Source organism: Marmota monax, unplaced genomic scaffold (genome assembly GCF_021218885.2).
Source record: "Marmota monax isolate L192 unplaced genomic scaffold, Marmota_monax_Labrador192_F-V1.1 WCK01_AAM20220418_F8-fsc00166, whole genome shotgun sequence".
In the NCBI taxonomy this organism is placed as follows: Eukaryota; Metazoa; Chordata; class Mammalia; order Rodentia; family Sciuridae; genus Marmota; species Marmota monax.
The window spans coordinates 71,168-87,855 of record NW_026693344.1 but is presented as its reverse complement, the minus strand read 5'-3'; the positions used below and the strand labels follow the sequence as shown (position 1 = coordinate 87,855).

General features: G+C 35.8%; 1 protein-coding gene across 3 annotated transcripts in view; it reads right to left on the bottom strand.

Moving 5' to 3' along the window:
• The window catches only part of A1cf (APOBEC1 complementation factor), a 75,983-nt gene that overhangs the window by 9,999 nt on the left and 49,296 nt on the right, over positions 1-16,688 (bottom strand). For 2 of the 3 annotated variants that reach the window (XM_046456783.2, XM_046456786.2), the window contains 4 exons: positions 12,984-13,148; positions 9,188-9,285; positions 4,924-5,197; positions 2,447-2,652 (listed from right to left, as the gene is read on the bottom strand). In XM_046456783.2, the coding sequence (XP_046312739.1) occupies positions 2,447-2,652; positions 4,924-5,197; positions 9,188-9,285; positions 12,984-13,148 (743 nt within the window). The remainder of the gene's footprint in view (positions 1-2,446; positions 2,653-4,923; positions 5,198-9,187; positions 9,286-12,983; positions 13,149-16,688) is intronic. The other variant, XM_046456784.2, reaches the window with a different exon arrangement.

Below are 16,688 nucleotides of genomic sequence, written 5' to 3'. Positions count from 1 at the left end.
TGTTATATCTATTAGTTCATAGAATAATTTTCACACCATTTACTCTAATAAGCTTTTAGTTTAGTCCATTAGCTGTAACTTTTTACTAAGAGCTTAATTTCATGACTTGTTTGATATATTTATTTCATCTTTAAAAAAACCCTCTTTGCAGCAATGTGTGGATACATTTACTTATTATTACCCTCAAGTCCTCTGTTTATAGTGGTTTAGAGAAGATAAATGAAGAATATATTCTTATTTAATGTCATTTGTCATAAGGCATATTTTCAAAAAAAAGTTGGTGAAAAGTTTTATGAGTTGGTATTTATTGATGACATTGATAGATGAGTGTTGATAGTTGCAATGTTTGGCAACACATTGCTTTTGGATACCTTTATGATGAGCTGTTTTTTTGATTTGTTTTGTTTTGTTTTTCATCCTTTGCATGTTTTCATTTTTTTCTTGTGTAATTACACCAAACTTAATCTTTTTAATTTCTTCATCCAGAAGTCATTCCAGAGAGGTCCTGATCAGCAGAATCAGTATACTGTGCAAAACAGGCACCAGTCTGAGAAAATAACTCTGAGACAGAGCAGTGCCCCAGGATGTGTCTCTTGGCACTTCTTACCTCATTTGTTCTAACACTAATTTAGCTGTGTGGCATGACATTTTCCAGCTTATTAATTTGTAGATTGCTCTTATTTTCTCTGTTAACTCTTTTTCAAAACACTCTTGTAGCATTTCTTGTCATCTGCAAAGCATTCTCCGAGGTTCCCAAGCAATAATAAATTAGCTCTTGCTGGAGGATAGTCAGTCTGCTGTTTATGCTAGGTGAGCAACATGCAGTCAGAGTAACCACTCTAACTACTGACCATGCAGGACAGGAGCCTCTGCTCTTCTGCTTAGGGTTTCTAAATGCTACTACAGGGTATTTTTGTTAGGGGTCACATGGTCTTCAACTTCTCAACCATAGCTGCTAATATTCAGAGATAAATTAATTAAAGACCTTTCTTTAGGTGATACACACAGTTATTCACAGATTAATATAAAGCACGGCCAATTTCTAACCTGAGTTTTGATGTAAAAAGCAGAGATCTTTGCTCATGCTACAGCAGGTCTCAGAAATACTATACAGAATTTATGATTATTGTCTTTTAAGATGTTCTTAAATGATTTCCATGAATACCAGTACTTGAAGTTTTTAATAATTGGATTTTGACTCAAGAGAGGTATTTTCTCAGAAATCTTTATCATGTCACCTACCCGATTTCTCTACAATCATGTGTTGGTTGGTATCATCCCACTTTATTGCCATATGAAATTTGATGGTTATAATCATTTTTTCTCTCCAGCACTTAACACAATGCACTGTTCATAAGAGTAACCCAATTAAAAAAAAAAAAAAAACAATAGCTGATTGTTACTCTGATAGGCATTCTTTTAAAAACAAATTGCCTGCTAGGTACAATGGTACATGCATGTAATCCCAACAGCTGGGAAGGCTGAGGGAGGAGGATCACGAGTTCAAAGCCAGGTTCAGCAAAAGCAGGGGGTTAAGCAACTCAGTGAGACCCTGTCTCTAAAAATACAAAATGGGGCTGGGGATGTGGCTCAGTGATCAAGTGCCCCTGAGTTCAATTCCTGGTATGCCTCCCTTCCCAAAAAACCCCCAAATTGCCTAAATAGAGTTAGTAGAAACTTTAGATGAACTAAAACTGTGGTTATTCATCCAAAGTACAGTGTAGAGAGATCAGCATATAATGCACACCCACAGGGAACAGTCTAGGGTTAGCATAGATTCTATTTTGTCTTATTTTCAACCCTGAAATTCAGTTTTCACACTGAAACAAACTTTATAACTTTCAATTTCCATTTAAGAGAAACCTCAGCCTCCTACAGAAACACGGAAAGTTAGAACTGTTAGATGATTGCAAAAAAACTTCACCATAATGCCACTGCACAAATATGATCATTGTAGAAGACTCAATTTGATATGACTGATGGCACGTTATAGTTAAAGATTCACTTAGATATCATGGAATAGCTTTCTCTTAAACACAGCATTTCTAAGAAAAGATGTCCTGATTGGTCTATTTAGTACTCTGCCTTTAGTACTCTTCATTTGCCAACTGAATTGGCTCACACACTTAGACATTTATTCTAAGCCAAGGTGTTTGTCTTGTTTTATTTCAATTTAATATATTGGGTGACAATTCTTAATAGATTCTTAGATTCTTTGCATTTCAGTGGAAGATGATTTAAGATTAAAAAATAATGAAAGAGCTTATAATGGAAAATGACACTCAATACCCCACATCCCCTCAAATTACATGATGTTGGCTAGCCACTTTATCTATTAAAACATAATCATAGCCCAAGTAAGGATCAAACACAATCATTTGATGATAGGTGTATGATGATCATTGGCCCAACTTAAAGAAGCTCTCTCTGTAATTAATTTACCTACCTGGGGAGCAAGTTTAATTCCTTGGGGTTTTAAAGTTACAGGATTCATTGGGGTGAGCTCCATCCCAGGTAAAATATCATAGAGTTTGTCTTCTCTCTTGTCTCCTTTGACTTGGTATCCACGGCCCAGGCCTGTGTATGCCAAATAGCCACGGCCGCCCAGTCCTCTCACTCCCGCAGCCCCTACAGGTACATTCATGTAAATTTCTAGGAATGTAAGAAGGCATTAAACTGAATCAAACCACCAGGAAATCACCCTGAATCTTACTGTAATGGAAAAGTTAGCCCAACTCACGTTGATTACAACCTCAAAGATAGGTAGAAAACTCTAGGAATCTAATGTGATGAAACTCAACCTAAATTAAGGCTCACCGTAGGCATCTCTGTTTTATAAACTACCTGAAACTAATACCATCAGGGCTTTTGATAAGCACATGAGCAATTTAACAACTTTGGTATAAAGAGAAACTTTGCAATTTCCACCTTCAGTTAACCTTTTCTTAATGTTTTTCTGAAGACTAAAGTTTGGAAATGTGTGTATTGAACATTTCAACATAATATGACCACTTGTATTGAAACCAGTCTTGCATACAGACTGTCACTGATCAGAAAATCAGAAATGAATTCTAGCTTCCCCAATTATTCTACCCCTAATGGCTTAATGGAAAACCAACATATAGAGAAAACATGTTTTTAAGATCATCATTCTCTTTCTGATATTCTGTCAATGTGAGTCTTAAATTTCCATTGAGTTTCATACATAGATTCCTTTTGAGTTTTGTTTTGCCATGTTGTTACTTTGATTTCCTCTTGGTGGCATAAAGAGAGTAAAAAAAAAAACTAAATTGATTACCCTTCATCCATTAATATTATTCATTGATTCCTTTCTTTTTATAAATCATATATATTTCTCTTAGAGTCTTTTTTCTACATCACAACTGGTTGACAACTTATATTAATATATGGCTTGCTTAATGATATATTTTAGATTATATATGTATGATGTTTCAATGACATAATTTATTATCATATAACATAGAAGTTCTGTAGGAAGACCTGATGATTTCTTTTGTATTACAATTTTGGCAGGGATGATTATGATTGTAGAACTTTTAAGCCTGTTGAAGGATAGAGGTCCTAAAATGTTCAATTCAGTTCTACTGAAAAATTGTAAAACAGTAATATGTTTGTCTCCACAGTAACATGGATGTGTCTCCTTGCTTCTAAGTTGAACCCAAGAATAGATCTAAATACAGAGTTTGTAGTTATTGCTAATATTGATGTCACCTTTGGAAAACAGGACTGGGATTCTGCTGGCATTAGCCATATTCTAGCACAACCACACTTATCTATCCTATAGGAAGAGACAAACCAATTGCTTGCTTGGAAATGAAAAATGTTTTTCTCATCTTCTATATTACTTGAACAGACTGAGCTCAGAAAACTGCTTGAATATTGGGAATTCTTATAGGATTCAAACATGAAATTGTTGTGGTCTGGAAGTTGGGCTGAGTTTGTTTTTCTATTTGGAGTTTAATAGTTTCCCATACACTAAAGAAATCAGTTGATTTCCTTAGTGATTGGCTTTTTGAAGGCATAATGTATATTCATTAGGAAAGGTCAGATGAGAGTATCCCATCAATCTATTAGTCTATATTTATGGTGATTTGTAATTTGTGATAAAGATGATGCTACTCAGTCACCATCAAGTACATAAAGCCTTAAAATGTTTTTTGTTATTTCAGGTAATCAATTTCCATTTTGGACAATACTACTTTGCCTTAGAAGTTTGTTGTTGTTGTTGTTATTGTTGTTTTACTGTGGATTGAACCCAGGGGAACTTTGCTACACAGCAACATCCTCAGCCCTTTTTATTTATTTATTTGGTACTGGGGATTGAATTAGGGGCACTTGACCACTGAGCCACATCCCCAGCCCTACTTTGTATTTTTATTTAGAGACGGTTGCTTAGTCCCTTGCTTTTGCTGAGGCTGGTTTTGAACTCATGATTCTCCTGCCTCAGCCTTCAGAGCTGCTGGGATTACAGGCATGTGCCACCACGCCCAGCTCTTTTTATTTTTTATTTTAAGATAGGGTCTCGCTAAACTGCTAATGCTGGCCTTGAACTTGTAATCCTCCTGTCTCAGACCATGTCCTGCCTTTGGAAATTTTGTAATTAGTACAAGATGGTAGAGCTAGGTTTTAGTTCATTCAAATTTTATGGGTCTGTGCAAAGATCAAATTTGTGCACTAGTTTCATTTACACAAAGTTCTGATCAAGGTTTTTCAATTACCAGTTGTAATGTGAAAAAAAAAAAAGATTCCTATGAAGTGAGAGCTATTGATATATTTGATTTTTAATATGCATTTTCCCAGTCCTTTTCTTCCAGTGGTCACATCCAATTGGTCTAAGGCTATTGCACTACAAATCATTTGAAATCCTGGAGTTACTCTAATACAGGAAATGATTGGTGTTACCTCTAACAGAAGGGGCTCGGATAATGGCCCTGTTGCTGAGGTGACCTTTTGTGGCTGGGAAATGAAGACTGGGAATTGCTGTATAGGCCTGGGGGGCGTAGAAGACTGGAGCTCCAAGGTAGGTTGTGGTGGGATCATAAACATGGCCCAAAGAGTAGGTGTACTCTCCTTGAAGCATGGTGCCCCTTCCACCTGTGCCTCGGGTATACCTAACATAACTGTCCTTGTCCACTGGTTTGGCTAAGGTCACTTCAATGGGGGAACCATCCAGCACCTGTCGTAGAGAGCAAGGAGAAAGCAACATAAGAAGATATTAAGACAATCAAGTGCGGCTGAGCCCTAAAAACATATCTTCTTCTGAGTGCTAGAGTATTTCCTGTATATTTACTGACTGATTCAATTATTCACATCTTGTGTCTTTATAGATTCTTATTTGTATGCCTCTTGATTTTCTCTGAGTGGTTTTGTTGGTAAATTGCATAAGGTGCCAACAGGTTTGACAGTGGCATACTGGCTACTGTTCATTGATATATTGGTTATGAATTTAAAATCTAGAGATAGAAAAATTATGATATGGAAAATTATGTAATATCTCTATTATGTGAGATATATATTTTAAAGCACATATTTATATAGTCATATAGTTACCAGAAATTTTAGGTTCATTATGGGTGAAGTATAATTTTTACTACATGACATAATAAAATAAAGGTGAAAGAAGACAACAAAGAGTTCTTATCACTTGTTAACACTGAGCTACTATGGGTTCTTTAGCTAGGCCTTTTCAGCTATCAGGGAGCCAAATGTCTTGCTCATTAGAGCCACTACATAATAGGTAATTTTCACTGGGGAAGAACAGAGGCTCAGGTGAGGCCCAACTCAAGGAATAGAAACCTATGAGGCTATGCATTTTCTCCCACAGATACTTCCTTGTGAAAAAAAAATTGATCCATTGAGCAATTGGGAACTAATAAACAGGGTTGACAGGGATCGTGATTGGGATATGGGAGCAGTACTGAGAATTCTCCAGTCATGAGATGCTTAAAACATGCTCTCTAGAGTTATTGGAGTAGCCCTTCTCCAATGCAAGTTTCTGAAACTGCATACAACTCCAGATATTGAAGATAATGGCTGTGTAGGTCTTCTGTGTAACTTACTCCTATATACAGTTTGCCTACCCATGAAACAAAGATGTCTCTCAACAAATACTTGATAGATTGATGTATTTTCTTGTTTAAGGGACAAAGTGTTGTCAGAAAACATTCATGGCTTATTTTGAATAAGAAAACAACCAGTCTCTAATTTACACAAAGAATGTAAATAACAGAAAGTGTTCCTGCAAAAATTTCTGTTCATAGCAGCTGAGTGTACATCCTTATCCTTCAATTTCATGAGTGACTCAGTGGTTTCTGGCTTACTGAAGTGTGCTGGACAAAGCTGTGCCTCACAGTCATCCTGATATTTTCATTAGCCTCTGCAGCAACTTTCCCCTAGTTTCATGTATCTACCTGAATTTTTAATAGTAGGATCTAGTGTCAAATATAGACAGAATGGACAAAACCCAGCTAATACTCAACAATCATATATTGCTATAGATGTAATTGGAAGAGACTTGGAATGTTGAAGGAAGGGGAAGGACTTAAGTATAAGACTCTTTATATCTTTCGTTCTGTCTTGAAGAAAATGAGGTACTCAAATAGGTCTCTGATTATAAGAACTTCCATATCAGGAAATGTTTTGAATGAAATAGTCACTGGCAAGTCATATTTCTTACTGTAATAGATTTTGTTCTGCATTTCTCTGCCTTTTCAACAGCATCTTATACACAGTATAGTATTTTAGTTGTTGAGTTTAGACATTTGAATAGTTGGGACAATGTCTTACTGATCAGTAGACTCCAAGCCCCCCCAAATTTTTATCACCTCAGAGATACACATAAGTATTTATAGAATAAGTGAGTAATCATGTTCAAAACTAAATTCATCACATTTTTCTCCAAAATAGGCTTTTCTTCCTGACCCACCTAGTCTGTCATTATGGAAAACTTATAATGACTTCTCCTTTTTCATCATCTCTAGTCATTTACTACACTTTGAATTAACTCCCCCAGAGTTCTGCATAGAGGTCTCTATTATATTCCATTTCCACCTTAGTTCAAGCCCTTATTTTGATGATTGTAATAGCTTTATAACTAGTTTCCATCATCTCTTTCTTGCCACTCAAAAAGTCAACTCTTACTAGGTTAATTTCTCCAAATTATATATGATCATTACTCTACCTCACAAAGAAACTTCAAAGTCTCACCTTCTTTAATAAATGAAATGTAAATACCCAGAGTTGAAATAATAAGCCTACATATGTCCTGGGAAAACTTATTTTTGATTTTTTTTCATGCTACATTATACTTAAATATAATATTTGATCTATATTTGCTAATAATATTAAGTATAATTAACTCTATATGAGAACACTGCTGTGAAAATATCTAGCTGCAAAATTGACAATAATTTGAATACTTTTATGCCATAATTATTCCAGTATAATTATTTAGACTTTAATTTACAGTTGGCTTTGGCTTCTCAGCAATCATCATGTATACTCAGAAATATTTCCTAATAGAGAAAAGCTAACTTACAAATTGTTTTCAATGTAATAACATGAATATGTCACATACATTGAATATATCATATGAATGAATATGTCAACATATATTATGTATTCGTTATTACTTTGAAATAATGGTTTGTTTCATAGGCATGTAGGTATGTATTTAAATATGTATTACCTTTTGCTTTTCAGTATGCACTGCCTTAAACATTTTTGAAGGCTTCAGGCTGTCTGAAGATACCTGGGCTGGAAAGTCTCCCATTTTTCCCTCTAGATCAACTCCCCACCAATCTCTACCCTGCCCTCTGCTCTGGGAGACTTCTCTATATGGCTCCTCTCTAGGGATTGTGACCTTCTTTATTATCACTGGACTTGCCACTGAGGAACATTGATAGGTGGGTAGAGAGAAAAACAACAGTGATTTGCGGGCATGTATTCTCCTGGATTCCTCTCTAAGAGGCTACCTTGGACTGGTTGTATCCTTTAACCAAAGGACATTACACCTTTCAGACAAGATTGAGCCTGTTCAAGGTGGTATGGCCCTAAGTCACTATGCCTTTTGAAAAGACCAACTGTACCCACTTCTTTTTTCTTTCAGGCTTTCTATTAATGCCCCAGTCCCTTGTGCCTTTGACTTCAGGAGTACTGTGAGCCTCAGGTTCCTGTACTACCTCTTTTAATTTCCCTCCTCCCCACTCACACATCTGTAATTAATTCCTTTGACAATGTTTTTCTTTTGGTATCCTGACAGATGCAAGACTCAAATGTAAAACAGCCCCAAGTGCATTATGTTTTAACTACATTGCTTACCAATTTTGCCTTGCTATGCCCAATTCTGGCCTCTAAGACTGAGTCTCCTTTCCATATTTTGTCTTTTGAAATTAGATCCAATTTCTAAGGCTTCTCCTTTGTATTATCTTCTCATGTCCATGAAGATTTTCTGGTTCTTGATGACCCACTTCTTCATTTGAACTTTTTTTTACTGCTTTTCTATCTCTTTTTACGATATTCTACCTAATTGTACTTTGCATAGGTGTTTGTGTGTTTCTCTTATTCCTCCAGGAGAATTCTGGCTCTTTGATAAGTATTTTTGGTTTGATTCTCTTTGTATCACATATGATATTAGTAGATAGTGTGTTTTAGTGTTTATTGGACTGATGTAAATACTAAGTTGGTTTCTACAGACAAATCAGTAGTAGGGATATAGATGTTTGTTTTCCTTCAGATATTACTCTTGGCAAGGTGGGAGATTCTAAGCCATCCAGAATTGGAAGATCAAACTCTGAGGGTAGAATGACAGATATCTTGACATTTTAAAAAAGGGACCGTTGGCTCTTAAAATACTGCGCTAGAAAGTACAATAATGAGAGAAATTTGGAATTGGGTGGGGGGAGACACCTTAAAGTAATTAAGTCTAATCCCCTCTTTCTAAGAAAATTGTGGGCCAGTGATTTGTTCAAATCAGAAAAATAATTAGAGGCAGAACTGGACATATTAGCTCCATCTCCATCCTCCACTGTATGTTTATCATTTTTCTTCTGTGCATCTTAAGGGGACTGCAGAAGCCATGTTGGACATGGGAAAAGATGCAGTGCAGTGGACTTGTTGCTCTATTGAACAGGAATCTGTACATATTTTATCCTTTCTCCTACATTACCTTCCCGTTTAAAGCTTTCATAGCCTCAACTGCATCTTCTCGGTTACTGAAGTGCACAAAGGCATAGTCTCGGATTTTTTTTACTCTCTCCACCGCACCTGAGAAGAGAGTGAAAGTAGCCCGATTAGCAAACTTGAGACAGCATTGAAATGATGCAGTTAGCTTCTGAGAGTGCACATAAGGATCTTATTAGGAATCTTGTGTGTCCAGGTTTAAAGTTCTGCAAATTTCAAAGATTTTGTTTGTAAGTTTAAAACAACACTTGCAGTGTGACTTGTTATAATTATCTGTGGATTCGTGTTTTCTACTTCCTAAGATTTTTAAGGGCAGAAATGGCAGCTTACACATCGATGTTCATAGCAGCACAATTCACAATAGCAAGACTGTGGAACCAACCTAGATGCCCTTCAATAGATGAATGGATAAAAAAAATGTGGCATTTATAGACAATGGAGTATTACTCTGCATTAAAAAATGACAAAATCATAGAATTTACAGGGAAATGGATGGCATTAGAGCAGATTATGCTAAGTGAAGCTAACCAATCCCTAAAAAACAAATGCCAAATGTCTTCTTTGATATAAGGAGAGTAACTAAGAACAGAGTAGGGTCGAAGAGCATGAGAAGAAGATTAACATTAAACAGGGATGAGAGGTGGGAGGGAAAAGGAGAGAGAAGGGAAATTGCATGGAAATGGAAGGAGACCCTCAGAGTTATACAAAAGTACATACAAGAGGAAGTGAGGGGAAAAGGAAAAATAATACAAGGGGGACAAATGAATGTCAGTAGAGGGGGCAGAGAGAGAAGAGGGGAGGGGAGGGGAGGGGAGGGGGGATAGTAGAGGATAGGAAAGGCAGCAGAACACAACAGACACTAGTATGGCAATATGTAAATCAATGGATGTGTAACTGATGTGATTCTGCAATCTGTATATGGGGTAAAAATGGGAGCTCATAACCCACTTGAATCAAAGGGTGAAATATGATATATCAAGAACTATGTAATGTTTTGAACAACCAACAATAAAAAATTAAAAAATAAAAAAAAGAAAAAAAAAGAAATGGCAGCTTACTTTGCATTTTATATAAATGATGATATCATATGCAATGGTAAAATGCCATTGAATTGAGTTGAACTCAACTATTGGTCATCTTACATATTTAGTTGATTACCTTTTTGAAGTTTTATGCTATCCCTCTGAAATATCTTATTTCTTTTGACTATATAATAGAATTTTAGAGCTAAGTGAAACTTTAGTAATGATTTTAATTTTTTATTACTTTTACTATACTTATTTTTACTTATATGTTAGGAAACTATGATTCTGACAAGATAGGTGATGTTTATCTTCCACATAGCCAGGATCTAGAACTAGATCTTCTATATCTTATCCAATACTCTTTAAATTAAAAAAAAATAATAAAATTGCTTCTGAAGAACATCTGAGATTCCTCCCATGCTATAATGATATCTAAAGATTCCCTCCCATGCTTTAATGATATCTAAAGGTGGGAAATCAAGTAGGTATCTACTAATTCTATTTTGAGGAACATTTCATATAGAAATAAAATTTGCATTAAGATTATGCATGAGTAAATCAATTATACCACTCTTGAAACAGCAAAAACAAAATAACTTAATATACATTTTTTATGGAGTGACTAAATCTGGTACATTTATACCAATATCAGAGTCTTCAAAGGGAACAGAATGGACCTGTAGGTACTTAAATGGAATATTGAGACCCACTGTTTATTTAGTTATTTACTATATTTATTTTTAGTTGTAGTTGGACACAATACCTTTATTTATTTATTTTTATGTGGTACTGAGGATCGAACCCAGAGCCTTACACATGCTAGGCGAGTGTTCTACTGCTGAGCTACAACCCCATTTCCCACTGCTTATTTTTAAAAGTTACAAAATACTGAAAGAATGACAGTTACATGAATGAATTGAATAAGGATGGGGTATGGGATCCTAGAGTTGTTAAATTGAGGATCTCCTACCTACTGGTTGTATGACTCTAGGTAAGCTACTTTACTCTGGGTTCTGGTTTTCTTATCTAGAAAATAATGGAACTAATACATTAACATACATTATTGGGTCACTGTGATGAATAAGTAACACATGATGTAAAGTGCCCACTGTAATGCCAGCCAGTTGTTAGAAGTTTTCTATATTAGCCATGAATTTGTAGGTTTTGGTATGTGCTCACACCATAATACTAAAATATCAGGGAAGACTGAGTTCCTGAGGCTGAAGAAAGACAAATCTTTGGGGAATCTTTAAAAAGAAAAAAATGACATCCTTGCTAATTAACTTCAGTGTGAATCATCAGCTTATTATTTTATTATGCCCGAAATAGCACCCAGAATCTGAAACAGACAATATGAATATATGCAGTGAATAGTCTCAGGCAGTTTAACATGGTAGCATTGTGGCCCAGGCTTGTCAACATTCTAGAGTATTTTTCTGGAGACTTAGACATTCTGTCATGGAAAAATGTTATTACTGTGCTAAAACAAGCCAATATTGCCCAGAATATGTCCCATGATACACTAACCCGCCAAGGTAGCCTGCCACAAAAGAGAATCCATGCTCCAAAAGTTTGGGAAATGAGGTATCACACATCTCTTCTTGAGGACTTTCAAGCATGTTAGAAGGCTAATGACTCTAAGTCCCATAATGAAGAAATCTGCTTAATTTTGCAGAAACTGGTGTTTACAAACTTATTTGACCAGGGGACCCTTTTATCAGGAACATCTACTAACATTTTGTAGATGTGATGTTCTGTATTAGTTTATGCAAATGCTCATTTTTACACTGTTTATTGAAATGCTTTACCAGTCTCAGTGTTATAGCTTCCATATTGAGAAGAAAGAGGTGGAGAGTCAAACTTGTAGTTTATAATCAACATTGAAAAGTATTGGGGCTGGGGATGTGGCTCAAGTGGTAACGCGCTCGCCTGGCATGCGTGCGGCCCGGGTTCGATCCTGAGCACCACATACAAACAAAGATGTTGTGTCTGCCAAAAACTAAAAAAATAAATATTAAAATTCTCAAAAAAAAAAAGTATTGACAAGATAATTAGCAACTAGTTATCCCTTTTTGTTGGGACCTTTCCTTGATTCTTTTTCCTCCCTCTTCACCCAGTTTCCAAAGATTGTCACTGCCTTACTTTTGCACCTGAAGTCAAAAGTGTATTCCATTACAACAGTGGTTCTCAACTGGGGGTGATTTTGCAATGTCTGGAAATACTTTTGGTTGTTATGGAGGTCACTATTGGTGTATACTAGGAGGAGCCTGGGCTGCTGTTGAATATATCCTACTATCTTCTGGACAGATCCCCACTATCAAGAATCATCTGTTCCAAAATTCCCTTAGTGCTAAAGTTGAGAAACCCTGCATTAAACCTAGAGTTATGGCCATGAACTCAATAACACAGTCAATATTTATCGAACACTTATTATGTTGCTGGCCCACAGACTGAGGGTCTGAGGATTGAGGACATAACAAGAGAAAAAAGAACTTATATTCATGGAATTGCTAGTTTAGTGAAGTAAATGTGGATTCATTACTCACACAGATAAATACATGATTATAATATTGTTAAATGTTGTATAACCATAGGTATCACTCTCTAATCCAAAAATGGAAATGTAGCTTGAGTAATGTACATTCAATTATGAGAATGACCTCAAAAAAGCTATTCTCTTTAAAGTTATCGGAAGCCACCTGAAGCATAAGCTTGTAAAGTATTTTTTGAAAAAGTAACCTTACATGTACGTCCCACCTGGTCTAATATTGTTGAATTCCTTTTCAATCATCTCTTCAGAGGTGGACAGCATAAGATTTCTTACGTACAGGATTTTCACAGAAGACATGGTGTCTTCATCAACTTCTACTTCTGGCTCTGCCCAGTCTACTGCAATAGGATGTCCCCATAACTGAATTCTTCCTGTGGAAAATGATCAAATGTATGGTACATTATTTGGAAATAAGGACAACATTATCTCAGTTCATGCTGATGTTGTTTTAAATTGAACTGACCCTTGAGGTCTTGAATGAGCAAGACCATTTAGAGTTGGTTAGAAGTAAGTTCTGTGTGACTAGTGGTTTATTATAATGATTGAGTATAAAAGGAAATAGGTTGTGGTTTGAAATAGAAACAGTAGACATGTTTGGGTCTTAAGATAGATCTTACAGGGTAAAGATAGCTGTTTAAAGGAACAAAGAAAAAGGAGAGAAAGGACAAGAGTGGATTGAGAACTCAGACACAGAATTTGGTTTCCTGAAACATTAAAAAGGTCAGTAGAATATGTGTCTGCTGCTATTGGAATCTGTATTGTTATCTGGCCCAGGCACCATTTGAGATGTCTAACAAATGGTACTTGGGCAAGGGTGGGTGAGACCCAGGGACCCACTCACCCTTAGTTTGTTCTCTACTCCTTATACTTGGTCAAGGCTCCAAGCTACTGTGTTTCCTGCCAATTTTCTTTTAGAACATGGGTAACTTGGGAATCTAGAGAAAAATAATTTTTTAAAATCCTAATTAAGAAGAGAGATGAAGAGCAATGAAAAAGTCTATGATAAGAATTATGTTAAAAAACATTAAACTAATAGATTATTTTAAAAATAGTTTTAACAGTATAATTTTATAAATTTAAAACTTAAGTATTTGCATTACAGCAAAAATTAACATATATTGCGTTAACTCACTTTTACAATTTAGTGATGTGAGATAGCTAAGCATCAGCACCATAAAACTGTTAAGATCTGTTCCTGAAAATTCAAGGAAATAATTCTAAAACACTAAAAATTCTGACTGAATACTAACCCAGAGTATCAATAGTTTTGAAAGCTATAATTCAGTGAATGGTTTTCAGAGTTACCAAAGTTTTTGTTAACTACAGAGACAAAGCTATAGTTAACAAAACTCATACTGAGTTTTTTCATTACTCAATTTTAACAAACTTTCCAATAACTTCCCATCTGTCAGCATCTCGGGATCATGTCACAAAAATGGAAAGAACTACAGGTATTTGGTATAATTGCTATCTGTAATTCAGATTCATAAAGATATTTATTCTAGCAAAAAATCAAAAAATATGTTAGAAAACTGCTCTTAAAAAAATACAGTTACTAGGGATTTAGCCCCAGGTCATGCACATGTTGGGCAAGTGTTCTACCACTGAGCTACATCCTTAGCTCAGAATGGGATTAAGTCATAATTTCTCTGAGGGTCAGCTCAATTATGACAAGAAATCTGACTATCCTTAAAGTGTAGTTGCTGTCCAGGATTACATATATTTTTGTATTTCTATAGTATTCATTTATTAAGTATTTTTCTCTATGTGCTTTCTCAGTTCTTTCTTACCATAGCCTTGTGGGGAAGAGGATGAATCCCAGTTTTACAGAAAAGGAAAGGAGCTTCAGGGTTGGTAACCTGCCCAAACCTATTTCCCCTCACCACCTCTCTCCTTTGGTTTTTGTGGTTCATTTCTTTTACCTCTGTGAGTTTCAGATCCTTGTCACAGTGGTAAGAAGGTGAGACTCAGTTCTGAATTTGATGCTAAACCTAGTTCGTTCTTTATTTCTTTCTTTCTTTCTTCCTTTCTTTCGCTTTTTAAAGTTTATTCTGTTTTATAACCCTCAAAATACAGCAACCCCAGAGTAGCCCTCAAAGCAGTGCTCACTGCTCCCCTGGAAGGGATGGATGCTTCTGGAGCCTGGGGCAGACTACCTACTTTGTTTTTATTCATTGTTTGGGAATAAGCTCCACCCTGTGAATAATACAAAGTTGGAGAGAAGAAAGTCAGGAGTCCTTAGTAATAGTAAGGATTTAAATATGATGCATAGGAGGCAAGTATTTTCAACCCAGATTCATCGTTTTATTCCTTGGAAAGCACTTGTGATCTCTGACAAAGATTCCAAGAACTCACAGTGAGTACTGAAAAGGCAGTCTCTTCAATAAATGCTACTGGGAAACCTGAATATCCACATGCAGAACAATGGTGTTAACCCTCATCTCAGACTATATAAAAGAATTGACTCAAACAAATAAAACAAACACAAGGCTCAAATGTAAGACCTGAAACTATAACACTGCTAGAAGAAAACAGTGGGTGAAAAGTTTCTTGACACTGGTCTGTACAATAATTTTTTGAATATGACCCCCAAAAGTACAGTCAACAAAGCAAAATGAGACAAACAGAATTGCATCTAACTAGAAAGCTCTGCACAACAAGAAAATAATCAACAGATAATGCAAAGAAAGGGAAAATATTTGTAAACCATACATTCGATAAGGGGTTAGTGTCCAAAATATTTAAGGGATAACTCAATTGCAAGAAAACAAATAACCCAATTACCAGTGGACAGAAGACTTAAATAGACATTCTGAAAAGAAGAAACACAAATGGCAACAGGCTTAATATCACTAGTCATATGATATGCTCAATATCACTAGTCATCAGGAAAATGCAAACTAAAACAATGAAATATCACTTCACTTTGGGTAGAATGGCAATTATTAAAAAACAAAAGATAATGTTGGAAGGCTATAGAAAAAAAGAGAATCCTTGTACAATGTTGGTGTGAGTGTAAACTGGTACAGCAGTTACAGAAAAAAGTATGGCAGTTCCTGGAAAAAATAAAATAGAAACTTCATGTGACCCATGTGATCCTGCAATCCTACTACAGGATAGATATCCAAAGGAAATGAAATCAGTATGTCAAAGAGACTTATGCACTCCCACGTTCATTGCAGAATCATTCTCAGTAGCCAAAATATGGAATCAACCTAAGTGTCTATTGATGGATAAATGGATAAGGAAAATTTTAGAATTTTGTGAGTCAGTTGACATCAAACTGGTAGCTTGAAATTAGCCACAATTGGAGTGTTCACAGCATGAAAATAGGAAAATGCTACCAATCAGGGCTCTTGTTTTTCTCCTGAGAGCAGCTATTCAAGATATACCAGCTCATTACTGACTCCTGGATGTCCCTGGATGACCCTCGGATGTCCTAGGATGTTACTGTACATGGTCTGGGCCTCATGCTTTTAAAACAGTCCTCAATTAATTAACATGCAGCCAAGGTTGAGTACCACTGCTCTTGCTTTCACCTTCCCAGCCTGAGACCAATGTAAACCATGCCTGGGCTTACAGAGCTGCATAAAGCTGAAGGGAACAGAAATGAGAGCAGACACAGGAAGCAATGATTTCAACAAACATCCGTGAAGGGCTGTGGTGGAAGGCAGGGTGCCAGAGTGATTTGAGAACACGGCTTTGAAGTCAGGTAAGTTCAAAATTGGAGCAATGATCTTGGCTAGAAAACATACTTTCTAAGCATAATTTTCATCATCTGTATAATAAAGGTAACTACTATTGTGAAGACAAAAGAAAATGATGCAGGTAAAGGACCCAGTTTATCACTTTCAAATAATTCAACAATATATAGTCCTTTAAAATTCTTTTTTTTTCTATTTTTCTTATAG